The 26,941-nt window shown below is 33.4% G+C and overlaps 1 protein-coding gene across 1 annotated transcript; it reads left to right on the top strand.

Moving 5' to 3' along the window:
- Positions 1 to 585: 585 nt before the first annotated feature.
- Positions 586 to 23,563, top strand: RGS21 (regulator of G protein signaling 21). Its single transcript, XM_012501971.2, has 4 exons — positions 586 to 596; positions 4,793 to 4,905; positions 9,468 to 9,634; positions 23,360 to 23,563. The coding sequence occupies exons 1-4, from the start codon at positions 586 to 588 to the stop codon at positions 23,561 to 23,563; spliced, it is 495 nt and encodes a 164-aa protein (XP_012357425.2).
- The last annotated feature ends 3,378 nt before the right edge of the window (positions 23,564 to 26,941 follow it).

Here is a 26,941-nt window from a genome sequence, read left to right as displayed (position 1 = left end):
TCAAAGAAGACTGCAATGTCTTATATTAGAACATTTTAGTTCACGAATAAAATTGCTTAAATAGTTAAACATATATAGTTGTTTAAGATAAGTATGCTAAATGTAGAGCCCTCCTCAGATTCTCTGAAAATCAAAGAACAAAGGAAAACAAAATGATCTCTTAGGCAGATTAAAGACTTAAAGGTGAATATTAATTATAAATATATGTATTTCAAATATGTATATCATTATATATTGATTTAACCTCCTGTGAACAATAGTTGTCTTGTAAACAGATGAATATGAACTTCAGAAAACAAACTTTCAGATGGAATTTATTTCAATTATGCCACAGACTCAGAGAAATGTCACATTTATTCAAAGAGTTATTTATTACTTAGAAGTCTAAGTGCTTTGACCAATGAAAAGTTAATAACAAAAAGAAAAAAGCTGAGGATAGCAGGATTTAAAGAATGCCAATTTGTAACCCAGGGGATAGGTATTTGCATACTAATTGTAATGTTCCTGCTGTCACATTACCTTCAGCTTGAAGATCAGTCAGAAAGAGAAACTCGGCATCATCTGTGACAGACAGTGGAACGAAAAATGCCAGTGAAGTGAGTTGCCGTTTCCAGCTATTTTTATCTCAGAAGATGTACAAATGAAACACTTGAGGCGTCTTTTAGTCTCGATGGTTTATTTCCTTCATTTATGATAAATACGCTAATTGTTGTCTTTCTTCCTGATTTTTTCTCCTTTCTCTATTGATTTCTTCTTTTTGAAAACATGTCAAGAATTTGTGGCTTACTTTTGCACTTTATTCTTTATGTGGGCTAAAGAAAGATTGTAAAGTGGAGATAGGCCACTGAATTTTCTTTATGTAATTTTTTTTTAAATTATGAGATGAATTAGAGACATAAGATATACATGATCCTTGCAAAAATTATCACAACGTTTATTGAAAAAATTTTACATGGATATTAAATGCTGGATAAGGAAGCAGCTGTCACTTCCTGGAGCACATGGACTCCTTGCTTGAATTTTCCATTCTCCAGCACACTGCTAATTGAGTGTGAACAGCTAAGTTGTTGGATTCCACATTTTTTAATGCAATACAACTGGTTCTAGCTGGCACAATTAGCAAGATAACTGGTAGCTTTCACGCAGTTCCCATCTGGCCTGGCTCTTCTCTGGACATATAATATGGGTACTGCTGGCCTTGATGGCACTTGCTTAATGAAGAAAATAGAAAGGAAATCAGCCAAAACCCCATGAAATACTAAGTGTAATTTTGGCTTCAGATACACAGTGACTTTTCATGGCAAATCATACACAAACAAAAACTTACTCTGATTATGCCTCACAATTTTACAGGAAATAAACACAGAAATGAAAAGAGCCAGACAAAACTTCTGTTAAAATTCAGTAAAAGGAAGAAAAAAAGAAATGAGGGAGTGGCCATTGTCCACTTTCTCAGGTAGCACATACCAAGTAAAAGTCAACCAAGTCAGCAGAGTTTAAAATCAACCACCCTCTTTTTTCTCCAACTTTTATTCAATAGATTTCTTTCTTAACATTTATGTAGTTACATTTTTTAAAAACAGAAGGTGATATTTCTTACTCTCATCTACCGTAAGAAATGCCCTATTTTTATTTGATAGTGTACAAGCTTTAAGAATCTCTGTTTCATGTAAACTTTCAATTGAGCAGCCAGTTACCACAATTTACCTATCATTTAGAGGAAATATAATATTTCTATGAAGTATGATAAATCTCTATTGCAGAAAAAAACACTTTTTAGATAGTTATTATAAATGTTCCAAAACATGAATAAAGTACAAATATATATGTATTAACTCATCCATTTAAGAAGTATGAAATAACTTGGGTTAAAGCAGACACACTTGTGTTTCCATTCTAACTCTGGCCATTACTGTCTGTGGAATATTGCACTACTTATTTGTATCTCTGAACCTCTTTACTCATTGGTAATATTGGAATAAAACAGACCGCTATTTTCAAGACTAAATGAAGTCTATGATATACTTAGCACAATGTGGTATACATTGTAAACATCCAATACATAGTTGTGCATTTTAGTGCTATTATAAATATTGTATTTCAGTTTATTCATAGATACCATCAATTTGCGCTTTCACAGAATTACAGGAAACTCCAAATTTTACAAATTTAACTGGCAACAAACCAGCATTACTCCTTAAAATAGTTACATTTCACCTAATTTCTGAAAAGTAAATGCTGTGTTACCTCCAACTCTTTCAACATCTCAAATAGTCAAAATTTAACCTTCTGGATAAGAAATAGGCTATAAAGGAATGAGCTGAGGGCATTCCAGGCATTGCTACACACCAGCAGAGGTACTCCTTCAGAGCTGATGGGCAATTTTTTTCTCCTTACAACAATGTCAGCATTTTGTGGACCTTGATTAATACTAGGATATACCCATATAACTAATTCTATTATCTATAGGATTCCATGTCTATATCTATAAAATATCTGTAACATTTTAGCATCTCTCTGTAATTTAAAACATTAGAAATTTTTCTTTTATCCTTGGTTCTACACCATCTCCCACACTTTGCTTTCTTTCTTTTACTGTTTCTCTACGTTAATGAAGACAATACAAATAGCTATTATTTATGTAAATACCTTCATTCTATAAATACTCCTTTATATCCAAAAAGATCTTCATGGAATATGCCTTTTTGCTTTTAAGTAAAACCTGTCTGTCCTTAAAGGACACTGCCTTCTAGAATGGATGTCAGCTATTCTCTCCAACCTCACATACCTCAGAGTTGAGAGTGAGGTCCATGATGATCCAGTGACGTTTTCACATTATTTTTCATCTTCTCTTGCCCAGAACACTCTATGTCTTTGAAGCTAATACAATTTAGCTATACCTTTCAATACTTTTTATCACTATAATTTATCAGCATCTTGAAGGCCATTTACCCTCTTCCATTGAAGGCTTTAATATGTGTCAATATTTGGGGTTTGGTCATCCATTGTTTATTTGTTAATATGTTCAATATTTCATAGACCAGGCACACTGTTCTTGGTGCTAGAAAATAACATTTAGTCCTGTCATCAGATAACTTACATACAAATGGGAATATAAATGTTCATCTTTGAATGAATTTGTCTAGATTTTATTTTTCAGTTTTTCCTGGATGCCTGTTCCTCATTCAAAATGGGCATTGCGCATGGCCAGGTTCCTCTCTATCCTATTCATTAGCATATGTTCCACAGGTCTAAGTAGCTTTAATTTGAATACGCCTGCTAACAACCAAATTTTAGTATACAAACAAATATTTTTTAAGCATGTGTATTTTAAATGATCGTGTAACTTTAGAATTCCTATAAGATCTAATATTTGAGTTATATGAAATATAACATAAGCTTATTTGAGTAACAGGTTATAGAGTACACAAAATCTCTTCAACATAAAATTAAATCTAGCATTGTGTCTCATCCTCCATTTATAAAAGACAGAAACTGAACAACCCAATTTCTGTGTCTATTTGAATGAAAAAAATAAAGCATCATTTCCAAATGGTTTCGCAGGTAATCTGTGTCCCCAAGTTTAGTAAGTCAAGTAAGAAAGGAAAGTCAGCTGCCTACAACAGGAGAAGGAAATTTGAGATTGGAAATGTGAGTAATGGAAAATAGTAAAATGAATTTTTAGCTACATTGTCCTCTGTATGTGTCCTCAATGAGGATGACCATTATTAACTGAAGATGCAACTACAACTGCATCAGTAGAGGAAGTAAAATCAATCCTAGCAAAAACTATAAAAACTGCAGCAAATTGCAGGAAGTAATACAAAAGCATAGGAATCACTTCACACTAGTATATTTAAGATTAGTTATCTTGCCGTGCAAATACAAAAGTTGTATAAGAATTGCGATATATGAGTTTTTCTCTATTTTATTATTGGTAACTTCAATACAAACTTTAAATTGGACCCTCTCTTTCCATAACTAAGTCATTTGCACATCACAGCTACATAATCCAACGTGGTTTTATTTCTGGGCAGCAGATGCTTTCTATGAATGGGGGCTTATTTCATCAGGATCTTTGTTTATTAAGAGGAATAATGTATGATATATTTGCATCTCAGAAAATTTATATCTTAAACCTGATTTATTATTTCTACACCACATCCCCAAAAGTAACCTTCTTCAGAAGACTTAAGTCTACAAATTTTTTGACTGCTTTGGAAAAGACATTACTCTGTCTTGACAGATTCCTAGATTTAAATAAATCAACTCAGAACTAGAACTATACCAGTCTAAAGAGAAATAAAGGCTGCCTCGGAGTAAGTAAAGACGTTTTGAAATATTATGAACGAAATGTTTTCAAGTTCATCACATGCTAGAAATTCTTAAAACTTTAACTTTTTTGAGATGCATAATTGTGAAATAATCTTTACACTATAAAAATTTAGAAAATAGTTTATTCATCACCATTGCTATCATAACTTTTTGACTAGAGTAATGTCACATAAATTAACAAATAATATACTCATAGTTGAAAAGAAATTCACCATTGATCCACAGAACCGATATCTTTTATACCTTTATTAGAATTTAAGAATTCTCAAATATTATTAACACTGTCAGCTAGATTAATAAATAATTTGCTGATGTCAAATTACATCCCACTTTATGTCCCTATAACTACTGTAAATAGCATTGTATAATTTTTTGACATTTGGCTGTTTAACAGCATGAAGTTCATTTGAATGATGTAATTCAAAATACACATAACTCGAATATTACTATTGGTTAGAGAAGAAAAAGATCACAATGCTATTGTCAAGGTTAGATGCTGTTTCTACAGGTCACCAACTGCGGAAACAATGACATGGTCTGAAAATATGGACACACTTTTAGCCAACCAAGGTAAGATCTAACTAATAATAGGCTTAAAATACAATAATTAAATATAAATTATTAAATTCTTAAAGTTGGTAACATATCATAAAGTATGAGTTTAATCATTTAAGTATAAAATTATTAAGAATCATAAATTCATAAAAATCCGAAATCTAAATAGAATCAGGTTGGGGCTAAAATAAGTTTATAGGAACTCTGTGCATTAAAACAAAAGTAAAATTCAAACTTGAGAGTGAAGTTTTCCTTTTCCTTAAGACTCACTTTAACATTTTTTATTATTTTTTATTTTAATACAGAGTCTCACTCTCTCAATCAGGCTGGAGTGCAGTGGCATGATCTCAGCTCACTGCAAACTCCACCTTCTGGGTTCAAGCAATTTTGCTGTCTCAGCCTCCTGAGTAGCTGAGATTACAGACATGCATCACCATACCCGGCTAATTTTTGTTTTAGTAGAGACAGGGTTTCACCTTGTTGGCCAGGCTGGTATCAAACTCCTGGCCTCAGGTGATCCACCCACCTCAGCATCCCAAAGTGCTGGGATTCAATTCAGGTGTGAGCCACTGCGCTAGCCCTCGGCTTGCTGTGTGTGTGTGTGTGTGTGTGTGTGTGTCTATACACATATTTTTTTTTGAGACGGAGTCTTGCTTTACCACCCAGACTGGAGTGTAGAGTATAGTGGTGTGATCTCTGCTCACTGCAACCTCTGCCTCCTGGGTTCAAGGGGTTCTCCTGCCTCAGCCTCCCGAGTAGCTGGGGCTACGGGAGCATGCCACGACACCCAGCTAATATGTGTATTTTTAGTAAAGACAGGAGTTCGCCACATTGGCCAGGCTGGTCTCGAACTTCTGACCTCAGATGATCTGCCTGCCTTGAACTCCCAAAGTGCTAGGATTACAGGCATGAGCCACTGCGCACAGCTGGCTAACTATAATTTGATGTACATCATGACTGCCTTTGGTACAAGTTGAAAGAAACATACAAACTGTTGAAAAATTTGAAAATTTAAATAAATCACTTGTTTCACGTGCACTGTTGGTCAAAATAAAAAATATTTTAAAGTACTTTATATCAACTATGTTATTCTTTCAGTGAATATGAAAACATATTTAAATGTATATGTTTGTATTAATATGTATATGCGTGAATATGTATTTATAATTGATAAAATGGTTCAGTAAGGCAATTTTGGCCAATTATAAATAAAACATCGTAGTCTTTAATAAAATATCTTAGTCAACACAACTTACGTACAAAATAATCATTTACAAAGGTATAACTTCTGTTTGTATTATAAATAATCTGCAATTTTATCTCATCTGAAAAAGGAAAAATGCCACTGTGAAACACAGAGAGAAAATGTTTATAGTATAACATTATTTGTATAAATCAGATGGCATTTTATTTTAAATTCATAAAGAATAAAAATTAGAATATTAGAAAAATATAAAACACAATAGAGCTGAATAATTCACAGCTGCTTATTTATGTATAAAGTTAGATTGACTTAGATGAATTTAGATACTATAAACATATTATTTGTAGGTGACTAATTTTTAGAGTATAAACATCAAAGGATCCACATAACTACCAGAATCCACCTAAGAGCATATATTAAAGAGATGTGAATATGGAATTGCAGTTTATTAAGTGTTAAATGGTGTATTTCCTTTCTCCTTAAGTGTATAACCAATGGGACAGATCAAGTTTGCTAAAAGGCTTACTGAATTTATCTCTCTGTGTGTTGTGACTCAGAAGGCTCCAGAGTGGTGGAAGTCCATACAACAGTACTATAGAGGAGAGGCAGGAAGGGTGAGATGGAGGCAAACTCATTCCTCTGCATACCCTCTGGGATTTTATATTTCACGCCCACATGAAATAGAAAAGTCATATACATCCGAACAGTTGTTTGGTTTTGCTTTTCATAATACCAGAGAAATGGCAATAGTATGAATGGTTTTTAATGCCTTAAACAGTTAAAGGACTCACCAAATTACCCAGTTGTTTTTGTTGATTTGCAGACATACTTTGCATGTACTAAGCATAGGCATTAGCCTAGTTTTCACCCCATAATGCTGACATATTCCATTTAACGCCCTTTGTTGATGCTAACCAGTAAGCATTCCATTCTATGGAGAGTGCCCTCAGATAATAAGTTTAATTTTATGTAGCATTGTTACTTTAAAATCATTTGGCATCTTTTGAACATTCAAACTGTATGTATAGGAGAGTAAATCAACAAAATATCATATTCAAGATGCAGATAACTAGCCTCAGGTTGAGTTTTTTAAGCTGTTTATTTTGTTCCATTGGGTTCTAAACCAAGCTACAGGAGGAGGAAAGATATTAATTTTTAGTTGAGAGCAGCCCGTCATTAAAAGTGGAGAGCAAGGGAAAATAATAATTGTATCTTGATCTCTAACTTCCCATCTCTCTGGCATGCATTTAGAAAATCCTGCTAGGGAGAAGCTCCATATGCCTCGATGATGCACATATAAAATATTGCCAGGCATGAATCTACAATATTCTTTCTGTATTATTAAAGAACACTTTATTCTCTCTATAAAAATACATCGTAGCATAAATTCTGTTTAGATCTCTGAAATTTCACCATTGTTTGAACTGAATTCAAGAACAATTTTAATTGAGTATTACTAAGAGGATTTTTATAACTTAAATTGGCGTCACAGAAACTTCTTGAATGTATTTTTAAATGCAAGGAACGTGAAGTTAATTGAATTTTTATATAGTGCTCATATATTAACTGCATCCACACTCTCCAGTATTTCAACCAAGAATTTTAATTGGTACCTGATAACCTTTTGCAATGACTTGTTATTTCAAACTTATTTCAAATAACTTTAAAAAAAATCTGTTAAATCTATTTTAATCCAGTGTTTTTAGACACTTTAATTCTGCTCCAGGAAGTCCTTTTCTATTTTATCTTTATAAACTTCACTTTTGCATTCTGCAGGCAGCAACCCATAAACAATGGACTTAAGCCTGTTTTCATTCACTTTTCTCTTGTTGTTTTCTATTTCTTTAGCCAATTTTGCCTATCCCCTGCTTTTCCATAAACTTATTCCTCCTGTACTTTGGAACTTGAAGGATTAACTCTCTCCGCCTGCAGGAAAGGAGCAGCTGCTTGGAGCACATGCAAAGGGGGCCTCCCTGGCAGGAGGAGAAAACCACCAACGTTTTGGAAGGCAAATTTCTCTGAGTGGAAAAAGTGCTGACATGTTTTACTCCTCAGAGAGATATACATTCTCAACAATAGAGACAGCCAGCAAAAGGGGGCAAACTGTGACACTGAATAACACGACCTAAATGTATTGGTTTAGTTTTGTCCACAGTGGGAATGTGATAATGATCTTTCTGACCTGTTGTCTAACTAGAGGCCCTTACCTTCTCACATAAGCTCTGGGTATACAAAAGAAGAATGTTTCCTGGCCCATTTTGATGAGGAAAATAGAGAAGGAAGGGTCTAAACAAGTGGTCACAACATCAAATATCTTTAGGAGCAAGGGATATAAGTGTAAATTTGACTGAAAGTAAGATAAGGGAAAGAAGTGAGACTCATGGCAATCACCGACTGCAAGCCCTGCCTGTTGTTATTACATTTAAAAGAGCGTATCATAATCAAGTGAAAGCAAACATGTGGGTGAATAAGTGACTCCATTGCAGTTTCTGATCTAAAGTTTCTGGAGAAGTACATGCTAAGCATAATACCTGGGCGGAGGAGGAAAACGCTATAAACAGGTACTACAGGGGAGAATGGGAAGCATCAATATTTTCCTTAAGGCAACATTGGAGAAAAACTCTACGTATTTGTATTTACCTTATGGAATTAAAGTTGCTCATCGTCACATAAAGGGGAGAAGCATTCACATCAAATATGTTGCCAGTTACTTTCTTGGTTTTGAGATTGAGTTGGCCTATATGTTTACCCAAAACTAATAAACGCTAGCTCTTCCTTCTTTGCTTTAAGCCCAAACCAATACAATTTAACACGTTAGCATCAAACTTTGTTTCTGCACCAACTCATAGCAACAAAGATATTCTTACCCTGAATTGAGTATAACATAATTAATTTGACCTGAGCGTAGTGCAATAAATCTTAAAAGCAAAATCCGTGGGGCTTCCTGCGAAGTAACTGCCATCAAGATCTCCTAAACATAACTTCTAGATTTCTCAAACACAGAAAGAAAAAGTACAGGTTTTCTTTGTTAATGAAGCTAATGGTAGAAATATATATGCATATATATAATATATATAGAGAGAGCCTATATAACATATATGATATATAACATATATAGCTTATGTGTTATATATGTGTTTTATATATATAGCTTATATATGTTATATATATAAGCTATATATATGTTAACAATTACTGATTGAAAATAAAGTTTTCTAAAGTTAGCAACTAAAACATACATTACGTTTAGGTGGAATGATAACTATTTGCCACTGAATATCCAGTAAATGCTCATACTATACAATGTACTCATTTCGGTCATATTACTACTCTGTAAGCTATTATACAAAACTTTTTCTTATATATTTCATAGCTGGTCTAGATGCTTTTCGAACATTTCTAAAATCAGAGTTTAGTGAAGAAAATGTTGAGTTCTGGCTTGCCTGCGAAGACTTTAAGAAAACGAAAAATGCAGAAAAAATTGCTTCCAAAGCCAAGATGATTTATTCTGAATTCATTGAAGCTGATGCACCTAAAGAGGTGAGTGAACCACTCCAGAACAGTGAAGAGTCATCCTGTAACAGACCTGCTCCCAATTAGAAGACCCTAAATCCATCTAAAAGATAATCAAATTCTCGCTATGTGTTTAAATAGAAAATGTCAGTAGATTCCAAGAGAAATTCCTTAAGATGACTCTCTTTTTTTTCATTGATTCAGTAAGTATTTTTCAACACTTATTATGGGCTAGGTATGACTATTATTTCTGTCTCTTTGGAACAATACTCAGGCCCTTGAAAAATAGCGTCTAATATCTCAAACAGCGCTAAAGTCAACCCAATATAAATCCTACTTCAAAATGCTGTTGAATTTCCAGTGTAGTTTCTTGTTTTTATTTTGCTAAACTAGGAATTAGACAAAGTCAACATGGATAGCATTCTCGAATATTTAAAAACAAATTAACGTGTGGGGATTAAACAAATTAATATGCTGCTTGCCTTTATTTCTTTGATGGTAAAATTCAGCCAAAGATGTGGGGCTCTATGCCAAGTGATCAGGACTCAGCTGTGCTGCTTAAAGATCAGGAAACTAGAAAGAGCCTTGGGGAGAAACCTGCAATGACTCTGATAATAGCCCCCCAAAAGTGTTTTATATGTGTAATATCTCATTTATAGTTGATTTAATTTCCAGAGCCAAAACCATAATCATCTTCAAATCCTTTTAAAATTTTAACTGTAAAGTTTAAGTAATTTATATTTGTAAACTGCTTTGGATTTCTTGCTGAATATATTACATAAACAAAGAGTGTTAATGTATAAGTAACTTACAAACAGGAAGCTCCATTAAAACTACTAGTACCAAACCAACTACTATTACCAATCATCTTTCCTACAGAGGTAAAAGGCTGACATCTTTATAAGTGATAGTTACTATGTATTCTGATCCAAAACGAGGATTCATGGTATGAGAGGATGGTTGTACTTATAGGAAAAAAAGAGAGACTAGATGAAATGCAAACACTTTCAGAAAATATGAGACACAAAGTTAGTTACCATAGTTCAAGTTTTAGATAGACATTAATTACTGCAGCATATATTAGTCTAGTATAACATTAATAGTCACGTGAACCACTGAAGCATGGCCTGGAATTCATCGGGGTGGAAAAAGAACTTTAACTCCTGTAGAGCTATTTCAACATTTATTTCCAAGTCATCATCTAAGAATCAATAAATAATTCTGGAAAATTGAAAATGTTGCACGTAAGATTTGTCAGGTTGATTGATGTGTCATTTTGCTTTGAAATTAACCCTAAAGATATCCTACTTATTGTTATATTGGTCTGAAAGTCATATTTTTTCCTCCTTTATGAATTCATCTAATTAATAGCAGTTGCTTTAGGATAATATTTTGAAACATTGTGTGTGAAAAATCTTCTAACACAAAATGTCATCTTTTAATTATAGCTGAATTTAAGGTTATAATATATAATAAACCATCCATTTTGATAAAATAGTTTTATTTATTTTCCTAACCCTTTCTTCCAAAATTAATTTATATTGTAATAATTTAACTAAATAGTATAGCTATTATTTTGGGATATAAAACTTCACAGCTTTTTATAGATTGTCCATCTAATTAATTTTGATAAAACAAACTATAATTAAATTGAAGGCTGCTTTTCAAATAATAAATTATAGTCTTTCCTTGAAGTATCTCTAAAAATGCTATTAGATATTACCAAATTAACTGAAAATATGCAAGTATAAATATATATATATATACCCTATGTTTATATATACGTATATATATGAAATACTTATTCTGTTTCCTATCATTTTCTATCAGTTGTTTCCTATTCAAATTACTAAAGGAAGTTTGCTTGTTATATATTATACCAATTGCAATCTTCAAGATATTTCTCTATAGTTCATCAGTTATGTGTTAAATATAGTGATGCTATTAGTATGTTTATTCATTAAACTGATTTTTTGAGTATCTGTTCGCACAGTGAAGTTACAGAATGAAAGAAGAGACTGACATGTAATAAAACTAGTCAAATACACAATAGGTGATATAATAATAAAGCTTCATTTAAAGTTCATTATTAGCCTGGTAGGAAAGAGTGATTTAATGTACCTGGAGAGTTAAAGTTAGATTTGCAGTGTGGTTCACACATGAAAAATGAGTCATATTTTATGAAAGGAATGAATGAAGAAACACTATTCCAGCACTGAGAGCACCAATGTATAAAGCTCCCTAGCATTCTCCAGAAATTGCAGGCGTATTGATATTGCTAATGTGAGTAGAGGAGTTGGGGATGAGGTTGGATAGGTAGGCAGCAGTGGAGATAAAGAAATGATGGAATGTATTCTAGATATATTCAGTAGGCAGACTTGACAAGACTCAGTGATATATTTGAGGTGGTTGGAAAATATGATTTGCACAAGTGGAAAATTAAATCAAGAATGAGATTTATATAAGAATATTCTCTGTTTTTCTATATTCTATATTACACTGTAGTTGTATAACAGACTCTTACAAAGAATCTAAATTATAACTAGTTTCCTTGGTAAAATAAAGAACAAGGTCATGTTACTCATATGCCTATTGTATCCCATTTACTTTCTTTTCAAAGTTTTATATCTTTATTTCACCTACTTCATTGCTAACATTACTTAATAATTATTTACTGATGCAATTGGGCAATTTACAATTAAACTATATGAAACTTACTAAATTATCCCTGACTATAAATTGACATTACTAATGGGTATCAGTTTCCTACTCTAATAGGAAAGACTATATATTGAACTTTCAGGTCTCTATGAGAGATGGTAATTTTAGCTGGATTTTATGTCCTCTCCTTTAAAGTGTTACATTCTCTCTGGTTCCCAAATTAATAGGGTGTTAGTATGATGTAGCAGAAAAACTAAAGTTTGGAGCTATCTAGACCTGGGTTCAAATCCTGATCCCTCACTTGTGTAATTCTGTCATAAGCTATTTATCTCTCTGCCTCAGTTTCCTCATCTGAAAAAGCATAATGATACATTTACATAGGAAAAACGAGAATGATACATGAGATAGTGTGTCTACGGTTTACATCATGCAGAACGGTTTTTAAGGAATGTTAATTCCTTTCTTTCTTTAAACAAGTCACGATAAGTGCTATTGAAACTAACTATTGAAACAACCCTTAGCTTATTTCTAAGAACATATGTAGATAAGCAATGTTAAGACTTAAGAGAAGTGGAAATGTGAACACATATTATAAAAATGAGTTTGCAAATTGCCGGGTCCAAATAAAAAGAGTTGCTTATTGAGTAAATTGTACCTAGATGGCTTCAGGAGAAAATACAGCAGAAAAAAAAAATCATGACCCAAGTATTTTGACTAAGTGACTTGAAAATAAGAAAATTATTAGAGAAACAATAGATATTTTTTAAGTACCTCTACTTTGTACATACTAATAATGTGGGAGTGGCAAAGAAAAAAATTCTTAAACTTGTACTTATTTTTGCTTCAGTTTGGATTGCTAATTTCAGATTATTGAATTTTCAAGAAAATATTACTTAACTTTGAGAAAATAATATTTGAAAAATATTAATAATATTTTCATATTCAGCTAAGAAATTAACATATTTAAAATATATATTATGTTTATGTCATCATTCCTCTATATTGAAAAGAAAGTCATACCGGATGAAAAATATGTCATTAAAGAGAAATGTTTAATGTTGATTGTCATTCTATGAAATTAGAAAATAGTATCAAATCATATCATGGTGTAATGTTTAAAAATTATATAAATTCAATTTCACACTGTCAACAATCCAGGAAAAAACACATTGGTAGTTTTTTAAGTCAAAAAACAGCAGAAAATGTTTAATTCTTAAATGTATCTACCAAATGTGAGGACAATATATCTCATAAAACAAAGAAGAAATTACAGTCATAAAGGAAAGTACACCTTCACGGGTCTGTGCAGGACACTTTTTAATATTTGTGTTTGGCTTCTTACTTTCATTTTTGATGCAGCACAATGTTGCTTATTGAGTCACATTATCTTTCACATCGATAAATGTTTTTTATTATGTGCCTAGTCACATCCTTATAAGATAACATCCCTCCATGGAAGAGAAGCTCAGTTTAGGCAGGAAAACAGATAATAAACACGTAAGTATAACACAATGTGTTGCTGTGCTAGGCAGCTCTCGATAACGAAATGGAAGAAAATAAATAGAATCCTTAGTTTGACTCTAAAGAACTTTTCAAGATAGTTGGGTTAAAAAATAAAGTGTATAGAACTAGAGAAAATGGCAAAGCAACAAATGATTAAGTGCAAAACAAAGATGAAATTATTTTTATGCTACCTGGAAGGATATGGTGATTAAATACCAGTGAGACAGCAGCATATTGAGATAAGACCTTCATTATAAATAAGGATAATTTTAAATTGAGTCTTAGGGGAAGAAACAGATATATGAGTTATTGACAGAGAAAAAGCCCATGAAAATAGGCATCTAGAAGCATTTTATCCTATTACTGTGATGCCAATTTGTAATCTGCATTTTATATTCGTATTTTTTCTTTGCATTTTTAAATGCCACTTCCTCTATATGTTGATGTTATTTTGAGTAGCTTATTTCTGCCCTACTAGTGACTGGTAGCCAACAGTGCTCCCCCAACTACAGAATCATCTCTGGATATAATGTGCTTGCTTATTTGTTAATTTTCTAGGTTTTTGTTCATTAATCAATATTTGAATACTTACTATCTGCTAAGCATTATGCTGGTGCAACTAAGAAAAAGACAGTCATGGTCCCTGAGTAGATCCTTCCCCATATTCTGGTAGAAAGACACCAGATAAAAAATAATAATTATAATAAACTTCCATGAGTGTCCTAACAAGGAAATATAAGGTGAGATGGTAGTTTGCAACAGGAAAATCCAAGTCTAGAGAATCAGGGAATGTATTTCGAAGAAGTAATTGGTAAGCTTTGACCAGAAACTTGACTATAGAGGGAAACAAGACAAGATGGGAAGAGAGAAGGATAGAAGAGGAAGAGGAAGAAGAGCCAAGCAAAGGACTAGCCAGTGCCTAGAAGACTGGTCCAGCAGTGAAAGAAGCCTGGTATTGTGTGTGTTCAAGTATAAATTGAGGTTAACTGCACCTTCTGGATCCCAATGATTTCCACATTTTTATTCATTCCTTCTTAAAGAGCTCGCCTTCAAAAGAAGAAAGGGAGACACAGAAAGAGGGAGGGAGAGAAAGAGAAAAGGAGAGCTAAAGAAACTATAATATCTGTACAGACATTTTACATGGATTATCTCATTTGGTCATCACGTTCACTCCCTTAGGGAAGTATTACATTCATTCACATTTTAAGGTGAAAAACTGAGGCTTAGAGATAAAATGATGAGCCCTGCAGTCATTAAGATCCATGGAGAGGGAGGTCTTCAGCCCACACTTCTCAGTTTCAAATTTCTTCCCCTAGATCTACCACTAATTTGAAGTGTTTATGACGTAGCCTGGGATACTTGATGTTTATGATAAAGGCAGAAGCATAAAATTATCTAGTCACATACAATATATCTTCCTATCAACAGTTTTATTTCTCTTCTCATATTCTCTCTAATTTGTGTAACTTCTTAGACTATGAAGCCTAGATTCAAATATGACATTAGAAGGAAAAAAGTGTCAGAAGTATTTCTTCTAATAATCTGCAGAATCATTCTGTGCTTCAAAAAATAATTTCTGCATTTCAACTCAAAAACAAAAGGCTCAGGTGTTCTTTACACTTCTGTGTCTCTGTGCCGCTTAAAATGATCTTAGTTTAGCATGTTGGGATTGGTGATGGAAACAGGTCAATCTGATTCCCTTTCAGCTGCTCCAGTGTAGCTGTAGCTTTTGTATATCTATTTTTAGCCATCCGTACATGTTATGATTTCATATGTGTCATCTCCTTTATCACCACAGAAATTGGAGAAGCATCTGGTTTCTATTCAGTTCTATCTTTGCTTTGACTACTTGTCTAATTAATCAAGATGGTTTTGAATTATATTTCTCTCATTTCTCTTTCCCAATTTAAGGTGTTAATCTTACCTCCCACCTTGTATCATCTATTTCTGCCTCCAAAGCCAATGACAACAAAAGGATACAGTCTTATGCAGGGATGAATTCCTTCTACATGTTACAAATTTTGTTATATTCAACTTTAATAGCCACCTTTGAGAATATATTTTAGGATATTCATTTGCTTTTACTGATGCCAAAATGAAGTAATACTTGAGGTGTTAGTGGTGATTAAAAGAATTATGTAACCAAAAACATGATTATAGATGGCCTTAATTTGAATAGTAATTTTTAAGCTCGGTTGTGAATGAGGTCTAAGATGCTGCCGGCTCCATTTCTGTAAGGCGTTTTACTTATGCATGCACACACCCTTTGCATAATGACAGTCTCCTGCTACACTGTACATTCTAAATGAGGAAAGGCTATCTAATTTGAATGTGAGAGCACAGTTGAAAACTTTTCATTCAAATTATGTAAAAATACATAAAGCACAGATTAGGGTCACAAGAGAGCCAACAGGTACACTTTAAAATATATTCTTTCTGCTAAAGTAATTTATTGAAAGCCAAAAGAATTTAAGACTGCTGGGGTAGAGAAAATAAATTTGGTTTGCATCACTTTCAGTTAACAAAAATCATAAGCGTATTAAAACATCCTGGGTCTTCATAATAAAATTGTTTTACACAACTACCTGAAATATCATTCATAAAGCAGTCATTTTAATGCAATGGATTGTTGTCAATGTCAGTTGTGTCAAGACCTTTTCAAAACTGACAGGATTTAAAAGCCTCTAAATGGTTTTGATGACATCTCAGCTGTCATTTTATAAGAACCACAATCCTGTGTCTTGTTTTCTAAGATTGGCAGTGTAGTGGTTTCAGAAATCTAAGATAACTTATGACCTTTTGAAAAATAAGCAAATAAAATATTATGTTTCACAAACATAATATTGAAAGTCACGAAACCAAAGGGTATCCATACAAACAATACAAGTAGCTATTTATGTCAGTAAATAAATACATACGGCACTGTTTTTTTTGATTAATTGATATAATGTTCAGCCCACACTCTGCAGTTCATAGTTTGAGATGCTCAGCAAAGTCTAAGCTTCTCTATAGCTTCCAAGAGGCTCAGGAGTGCCTTCAACATGCAACTGGCAAGTATGAGTTTCTAGAGCGTCACCTCCTGATGGAGTCCCACCTTCAGTATACTTCAAACTCAATATTTCATCTGTCTTACTTTTAGAGATAGAAATGTATCCAAATATCTTCTGGTAGAATACAACCAAAAATCACATTTGAGAGGAGTGCCAAGTTGAGAGTGCAGTTCACAGACATGTCCCAAGGAGTGACTCTATTAAAGGAAGAAATATGTATGTATGTGTATGTATATATATGTTTATATGTGTGTGTGTATATATATATATTCCTGTTTACCATTCCATGTGCAAGTCTCCTCTTTAATATTTCAGAGTTATATATAGACAGACAGTTATATATAACTCAATATGTAACTTTCTCTCTCTATCTCTCTCTCTCTCTCTATATATATATATACACATAGTAAGTTATATATATTATTTAGTAAGATATATATATCTATATTACTAAAATTTCAAGGGAGTTGAAAAGGAAAGATAAGGCACTCTTGATAGCATAGTTCCATACATCACCAGAATTGACTTCTAGGGGCATTTAACAAAACATATGACTCCCTCTTAATGGAAATATCTTAAATTGGCTTCTAGGACTGGATTTCTTTCTCCCCTACTGACTGCTCTTTCACCATTTCTTTTCCTGTTCCTACTCATAATCCAACATGTATTATAATGAGAAGAGACACTCCTCATCTATTTTCTGCTTCCACTCACTCTCCTGATGATCTCTTCTAGTTCTATGGCTTTTAAAGGGAATCTCAAACTTAACAAATTTAAATCTGAGTCCTGATTTCCTGCTCAAAGCTTTCTCCAACCCAAGTTCTCTCTATCTCTGTTAATAACTACTCTGTTCTTCCACTATTCTGGCTAAATAATTTGTAGTCAAGTCATCCCTTGGTTCTTCTCTTTCTCATATACCCTATATTCAATCCATCAGCATTTTCTGTCATCTCTTTCTTTAGTCTATTTCTAATATCCAGCTATTCTTAAAAAGATGTTCTCCCTTGCCCTAGCTCATAACTATTCAATCACAAGTCCCATTCATTCTACTTTCTGAATAGCTTTGAAATCTATGCACTTCCCTTTATTCTCTGTGACATTACCAAACCTAATTCACCATCAATTGTCCTCCTGATCTCCTGGTGTGGTATCCTAATTTTTCTTTCCTTCACCCACAGCCAGCTATTACACCACATGGGAGCCAGCGATGCTTTTTCAAACATGTGGCTACATTAGTCCCCGACTTAAAATTCTCCTCATTGGCCTCAGAATAAGTAAAGAAGTCCTTAACAGGACCTACAATGTCCTACATGATTTGGCATCTTTATGCCTTTTGTGATTTATCTTTCTTCTCAAAACCCACAGGGCTTCTTCCAGTTTACCATTCCATGTGCAAGTCTCCTTTTTAATATTTCATAGTCATAATACTACTTGAAAAACCAGCTTAAAATTTCATTTCTGTCAGAAAGCTTTTCCTTAGGGAAGCAATTTTTTTCTTTTGGGTTACTTTTTCAAAATCTGATTTCTTGATTGACTTTTTACCTTAATCATCTTTTATCTTCAAATCCTAGGACAGTTCCTAAGGACCTACTCCATAAATACTCCAAATAAATAAATTGAAAAAATTACTAAAAATAAAGTAGATAGCTTTCCAAAATATGTCAAGACTCTCCCCTCCGCCACCAAAGGAGGATAATTTTATCCATCTTATATGGGTGTGTGATATTTAGCATAAAGTAGCCATATGAAGACTTAGCACATCAGTGCTAATGTTTAATTAAAATAACATATTATTTACAGTTAAAATAATCATCCTAAAGTATCCTTATGATTACTTTAGAGTTGATGTTATTGTTCAAAATACTTTGCCACGGGAGAAGACAAAATCACTAAGGAAAAAGTCTAGAAAGAAAAGACTTGAGGCAGAACTTGGAGAATATATATATGCTCTGCTTATATTTTTCAAAGACCTGTGGAGAATAAAAAATTAGTAAAAGAAATAGAGAAGATAGTAAATTAAAGACAGCTTAATTCCACTTCATGAACTATTGAATCCATCTGTAGTGACAAATCTTTCTCTGATAATCACATTGAATACTTAACATTATCAGAAACTTTTGTATTCAAATCTGTTTAAAAAGTCAATTCTAGAATTTTTTTTTTCTTTTTTTTTGACGGAGTCTCGCTCTGTCGCCTAGGCTGGAGTGCAGTGGCACGATCTCGGCTAACTGCAACCTCCAACTCCTGGGTTCAAGCAATTCTCCTGCCTCAGCCTCCCGAGTAGCTGGGATTACAGACACCCGCCACCACGCCTGGCTAATTTTTGTATTTTTAGTATAGATGGGGTTCCACCATGTTGGATCTGGCTGGTCTTCAACTCCTGGCTTCAGGTGATCCGCCCACCTCAGCCTCCCAAAGAGCTGGGATTACAGCCGTGAGCCACCATGCCCGGCCGATTTTCTGGAGATTTTTAAACCAAAATTGAATATAATAAAAAGGAAATTATAGACTTTCTTTGTGTGAACAAGGAAGGCTTCTCAGAGGATATTCAACTTAAGGTAAATGATAAAGGTGGAGGACAATCTGTACAGGATATAATTATGGGGGCAAAAGGAATTTTAGATGGTGAAACAGTGTAAACAAAAGTTTTAGGTAAAATATTCACTTTGGGAACAGAGAGTAGTCCAGTTTATGTACATCAATAGGAAAAAGTAGAAGTTGATTTCAAAACAACGTATTAAAGTCAGGGTGTGAAGAATCTCAAATGCCACAGTGAGATGTTTAACTTTTATGTTATAGAAAATCACGGGTTTTCGGCTGAATTTTTATATGATAAAAGTTATATTTTGGTAAAACTGATTTAGTAATATTATTTATTGTATTCAGAAGGGAAAAATACTGTAAAAAGAGGTATCAGATAAATTATCAGTTCCATAACTTAGGGAAATGATGGTTATAAAGCCCTAAGCTGGAAAAATGAGTGAGAATGAAAAAGACCATTGTGAAATTAGAAAATAAAAAAAAGAATTTACATTCATATGTGCATGTGCACACGCACAAACACACAACATAAGTGATCAGAGAAAAAAGAGGTGTCAGAGACAATTCCTATGTTTCTAGCTTGAACAACTTTAAGAAATATAATTACATTTACACAAACATGGAGGTGTGATGTTTTGTCACTGACATTAAGCTGAATTGCCAAGACACAGCTTTATAAGACTACTGATCATCTCCTGAGAACAGTAAACCTGCTCATCACTTAGCTACCAATTGCTGATGCTGGCAGTTCTTTGGTAGGAAAATAGGCAAATCAGAAAAATGACGAGCATAAGTCAGAAGTACAAGGTTAATATATTTCAGTAATAATATTAATTAGCATTATTATATTGAAATTGAAGAGTTCTCTCTAAAATTTAAACATGATTTTGAACAAATATAGAACCATTTTTCACTTGCTTATACATGTATTTATTGAGTTCTTAGTGTGCAAGGCATAGTAAAGCATGTTCAAAATGTAAATATCATCTTAGCAATGCAAAATCCCTTAACAGATCAGAAAGAAAAAAAATCCACACATAAACTTCAATGTTAGGTGTTAGTTAAATTTAGTCTTAAAGACAAAAAGACTTGTGAAAGACTTAGGATAAAAGGAGTGACTTTCAGTTTGATTGAGATATTATGAGAAATGTTTAAAAGTAAGAATATACAAGAAATGTAAGTGGAATTGTCTAGCTTGATGGGAATACAGGGCACACATAAAAGAGAAGAAATGTGTATAAGTAGGTATTACATTGTAAAGACCATGAATGCCAAAATCATGGCTTTGGACTTTTTAAGTAGGAAATGAGGAATTATTATAGGTGTTCAGTTACTACAACAACAATAATAATAATAATAATACGCTAGCACTGTTTGGCAGGCACACTTTGGCCATGCTGTCAGTAAAAAACTCCCTTGACGAGTGTCTAAACAGGTTAGGTTCCTCTACTTAACCACTAGGGGAAATATAAAGTTAAACAAATCACAGATGCTGTTAAAGACTTCACAATGTAGTTAATTGAAGAAACAGGCTACATATATTCTCATATTCCCACAACACCAGATAAGTTTATGAAACAGACTATAGTAGATGTTTAAAAACCACTACAAGATCTTGATAATAGCCACCATTGATTCCCACTATGAGGCAGAGACACTGTATAGGTTCATTATATAAGTTATCGTGCCACTTAACTGCACAAAACCTTTCAGTATCTTTCTATTGCTTCTAGTAGGAAAATAAGAAGTCCTGAACACAGCACATAAGCTCTACAAGACCTGGCCTGGATCTCCTCCTACAACATTATAACAAAAATTCCTTGCTTACACCCTACACTCTAGCTATCAAGGTGTGGTGGCTCTTTAGAACCTAGCAATTCTTTTCCTGCATTAGGGACTCTGTGTTTATTTGTTTACTTTTTCTGCCCTAAGTGTTTTTCCCCAGATTCTTAGAGCACCATCTTCTTCTTATCTTTCAACTTTAAATCTAAAACATTTATTTAGTTGTTGGTTTTGTTTCCCCAAATACAGCAGCATCTTGTACATAACAGACACTCAAAACTTTTTGTGAAATAATAAATATACGGATCATCCTGCTTTAATTCCTATATCACTGGGTCAAAAACTATCAGTAGCTTAAAACTGAAGCAGCAGAAACTCAGAAATATTAAGCTAACTCACCCAAGGTCACCAAAGCCGTAAGTGTTAGAGAACAGACTTGAAAAGGATCCCCAAGTGTTTCCACTGCCCTGCACCATCTTCTGGTATAATAAATGGACAACTGATTCCAGATTTTCAGGCCTTTAAGATTATTTTGGCACTTGTTCTGGAACTTTGATGAGGGACTCAAGAAGGCAATCAAAGGAAGAAAAGTGGATGTATATTCTGGGATCATGAGTAACTGAAGTCCCAAAGGAAAGGAAAGATCTATGAGCAAATAGTGGCCTTTCGATGATTCTTTTCAAATTACTTTTTTTTTATTCTTTTCTTCCTAGAATAATAATATTTAAATTAGTTTGGTATTCTTGTGTCATTTAGTCCTTAAAACATTTTAAGATAGGTGCTATTACTATTCTCTTTTACACTATGGAAACTGAAAATGAAAGGAAATTATAGAAACTGCTTCACTCATGCAAACAGCAAGTAAGTAGCTGAGGAGGAATTTGATTGCAGGGGTCTGTGCCTATTGTTTAACCTCAATTTAGTGCACCATAAATTGTCATTTATAGTTCCAGACTCCAAAATTCTAACATTTTTACCATCTCCTGCATTTTTCCAAGGGACATTTAAATTCCATTTAGCAAATATTTATTGATTGACTATTATGTGGTAGGTATTCTGCTAAGTGCTAGAAAATAGAATGATGAATAAGACAGATACAGAACCCGCCTATGGTGAGCTTTTAATTTTAAGATTAAAATCTCTTTTGAGGCCAGCTACGGTGGCTCAGCCCTATAATCCCAGCACTTTGGGAGGCCGATGCAGGCCGGTCATCTGAAGTCAGGAGTTCAAGACCAGCCTGGCCAACATGGTGAAACCCTGCCTCTACTAATAATACAAAAATTAACCAGGTGTGGTGGAGCACACCTGTAATCCCAGCTACTAGGGAGGCTGAGGCAGGAGAATCGCTTGAATTCGGAAGGCAAATGTTTCAGTGAGCCTAGATTGTGCCATTGCACTCCAGCCTGGGCGACAAGAGCAAAACTCTGTCTCAAAAGAAAAAAAAGCTCTTTTGAACTTCATGACTATTTTCAGTTTAAGTTAGATAACTTGGATATAAACCTTTGTGCTTCTCAGAATATATCCTGGAATATGTGGGGATCTTAGTAGCTCTATAAGAAGGTTTGGAGCATTTTACATATTTGTAGGTGAACAGTGTGTTTCCATGTAATAGATCTCCATTAGACCTCGCTGGAAATGCCTATGTGTGGTAATGGTAAAGAAACAGGGAGATTATATGTAGACACATGTTCTGTGGGAGAGATGGGAATCAGTAAAGAGGGGATGTTATTGATCCATTTATCAAACAAAAAGAAACACAAATTAGAAAGAAAAGCAGTGTTGTGAGGAACAAAGGAAAATATGGAGAATGGGAATGAGTTGGTATATTCAAACCTAATAAATTCTAGTAATAGTTCTGCCTAGGAAAATTACATTTTATGTACTGAGGTCAAAGTGTTAGAAAAGAAAAGGTAAGTGAAAAAAAATGTGAAGTCGTAAAATATTTTGCTTGCTTTTTCACTTTGCCTTTTTTAAAAATACATCTCAAAATAAGGTTTTACCACTGTTTCCTGTCAATGCTACCCCTCTCAAGCATGGAAGAAAAATAATTAAACCAAGCATGTATTCTGCATTCTAGAAAATGAATACATGACCTTTCTGCTGTTTTGCATCAGATTAGCTTTGTGTTTAGAAAGAATTTCAAATAATATGTATGTATAAACTATACATTCTTTGATTAAACTAATCCAATGATATGCAACCTTATTTTCCACAGATTAACATTGACTTCAGTACCAGAGACCTCATCTCAAAGAATATTGCTGAACCAACACTCAAATGCTTTGATGAGGCTCAGAAATTAATCTATTGTCTCATGGCCAAGGATTCTTTCCCTCGATTTCTAAAGTCAGAGATTTATAAAAAATTGGTAAATAGCCAACAGGTTCCAAATCATAAAAAATGGCTCCCTTTTTTGTGAGGAAGGTAAAAGTTAACTAATTAATCACTATACTTCAGGGCTACAACATTTTAAATATACAAGCATGATGCATTGTCTTTCGTTTTGTTTTTAGGATTTAGAAAACATTTTTTACCCAAACAGACGAATAACATTTTATACATCAAGCCTGAATTTCTAACTCATTTGTTTAGAAAGTATTTGCCTTACCAGCTATTTAATTTCCTACTGGGGGAGTACAAAGAAAGTTTATAGAGATACAATATAGTTTTAAACCAAAACTGAATATTCTTATTACATTATAATGTAAGGAATTATACATATCTTCACGTGGCGAAATGAAAGACTTTTAAGCATCATATACACAATTTTAAATACCATTGCTTTATTCAAAAAAACTCACTTTTGTAAAAAGAGAATTTCTGAACCAAAACACAAGCCTTCATTTAATATATTTAACTGTTTTTCTTTCTACCATTTCTTTCCAACTATTTCTAATAATGTGGTGGTTATTGAAACTGCTACGCCTCTCAAATTATTTTTTTAAAAAATCACAGGAATGTATACACATTTATATGTATGTATTGAATGCACCATGGACCAAAGTTTTTCAAAATATATCACTTGGCTCAATTCAGTGGCATCACATGTGAAATGTGATGAGTTATGTATGAAAAAGGCCTCAAGGGTGGGGAATACTGATTTTCCTATGTTAACAGAAATATAAAAGAAAGTGGAAGACTAAGGAGCATGGATAAATCCTTATATGATGAAGTATATAGCAAGTCATAAAATTTAAAAATTTGCAACATTATCTGCTCAATTGTGGGGAAGTATCTATTCACTCCTTTAGCACTGATACTTGTTTATAAAACCCAAACAATTTTTTTTTTTTTTTTTTTTTTTTTTTTTTGGAGACAGAGTCTCGCTCTGTCACCCAGGCTGGAGTGCAGTGGCGCGATCTCAGCTCACTGCAAGCTCCGCCTCCCAGGTTCACGCCATTGCCATTCTCCTGCCTCAGCCACTCTGAGTAGCTGGGACTACAGGCGCCCGCCACCACGCCCGGCTAATTTTTTGTATTTTTAGTAGAGACGGGGTTTCACCGTGGTCTCGACCTCCTGACCTCGTGATCCGCCCGCCTCGGCCTCCCAAAGTGCTGGGATACAATTTTTTAAATGCATTTATTGTGAGATGTTCCTAAAATTTTTTCATTCTATATGTAAATATCCTGTGATAAATATGAATAATTTCATTTCAATATGAGAAGCTGTAAAGATTCAACAGATCTCCCATGTTTCCATTTTCTTTGCACAGATTTATTTATCTGTATTGATATTTCTACTTTTAGATTGTTTGAACATTAAAAAATGGAGGAAAAATAGCACGGCTTATTTTATGTTTTCACAAACTACTCATTTGATAGACAAAATTTTGTCTCCCCTTCATCATGAAAAATAAACATTTAAACATATGCAAATAGAATATTCCCCAAGCATTTGCAAATTCTTTAAAAGAAGGCATAAATAGAAATTCGTTGTGAAGCATTCAGTGTGCCTTAAGGTGCACTTAGTGGAAAATAGCTACACTTTTTAACATTTATTCTAGAGATTCCAACCTTAATTTACTCTCTATTTAAATGGGAAACTTCAAAATTATTCTCAGAGAAGAAATAGACTTTTGAAGATAAAAGGAAACTTAGAAATTAAAATCACATTCTCACTTTTAGATATGAAAAGAAAAAAATCTCAGTTATTTCCTCAGATCACAAGGCAAGTAAGTGACCAAGCTGGTCAGAGCAGTGCTTTCCCCACGTGGGCTCCCTGCTCTGACAGAACAGTGTAGTCCCCTCTCCAATTCAGAACTGTTCTGAGGTCTGGAATCTAAATTCCAACTAATCCTCAAATACCCAGGCATGATCCCTTTCATCAGGTATTTCAATTTTCTCTTTACAGTCAGTTTGCAACTTCTTTCTCATTACCATAGAGCAAGACTTTATGTTAAATGATTGCCTCTCAAGTTTTCTCTAATGATGTGAAAGAAGACACAAATCAAACTTTCACTACCTAGAAACAGTAGGTGCTTGATAGTACCTAAAAAGATACAGCTGGTGTCAAAATGGCTTGTTGAAAATTGGATGTTAAATGACCTCTAATAGAATCCCAGCCAAAGACCCTCAATAACAACACCTACCACCTCAACTTACTCCCGCCCGAAGTGACAATTCTAGGTATTCTGATTAAATAAAAGAAAACAATTGCAGGTTTTTGAATACTTATCAGTCAGGATTTTTAATAAAATATCAGATATACATCTTACACACGTGGTCTCTTTCATGCCATATGTTATTTTATTTCATCAGTTATCATTGATGCGTAATTTTATGGATGAAATTTTAAGTAAAAAAATTAATTAGCAAGAAATGAATAACAACATTAACATTCCTGAAAATGTATTTAAATATTCAATGATTGTTTAATGTCATTTCCTAAAAATTTTTCCATCAACTTTAAGAAATGAGGCGCTAACATTAAAAACTAAGGTAATCAGTAAAACATTAATATAATTAACAAGATATTTAAATTGAAACGACCTTCAGATTGCAAGATTTTTCCAAGCACAGTGCTTTCTACTTTCCGATAGTTTCCACAGAATGTGTTTTAATGAAATTTCTGCTTGCCCTCCACTAGTCAGACCTAAAGAAGTAAAATGATATCGTTCTAAATTAATCTCACCTTTTTAACAATGAATTACAGAGCTATAATCCATGAATGTATCTAAAATCCTTTTGAATTTATTTGTATTTCAAGTGTTAATAATTCCATCCATAATGATTCTTTTAAGTTTATATGCAGTTTCTTATATTTGCCTAGAAAGGATCTATTTCTGCCTCAAGATATAATCAAAGTTTTTTCTAATACTATATTGTAAAAATCTAAAATCTTTAGGGCATTACAAACATAATCTCATCTGCAACTTTACCTTCCCAAATTTGCTTTTATTTCTTGGGTTTTTCTTCAGTCTGCCTATATGTAGAATTCATTCTACCCACTTTCATTGTTTTAGTTACTTTGCTCTACAGTTTTTAAAATTCTGTGTGGTGTAGCAACTATGTGTACTCAGGATATTGTTGATGAAAACACATATTGATATAATAAAAGGAAAGAAAAAAGTGTTTTCAGTTTCTTTTCTGATATCCCTTCTAATGAAGCCTAGTATCAACCTGGCCTTTTATACCATAGTAGCATTCTGGGCCATAATTTTGGAAAATGGTCTAGATTTCTTTCCTGAAATTTCAAGAAAAGTTTAGGTTCATTATCCTAGACTTGAAATTTAGATTGAACTTTCTTTTCTTTGTCTATATGGAAGATAATTAGCCAATATTCCCAATCATGCAGGCTA

This window comes from Nomascus leucogenys, chromosome 9 (assembly GCF_006542625.1).
Source record: "Nomascus leucogenys isolate Asia chromosome 9, Asia_NLE_v1, whole genome shotgun sequence".
Taxonomy (NCBI): Eukaryota; Metazoa; Chordata; class Mammalia; order Primates; family Hylobatidae; genus Nomascus; species Nomascus leucogenys.
Note: the sequence above shows the minus strand (reverse complement) of the source record. Positions and strands in the feature narration are given on the sequence as shown.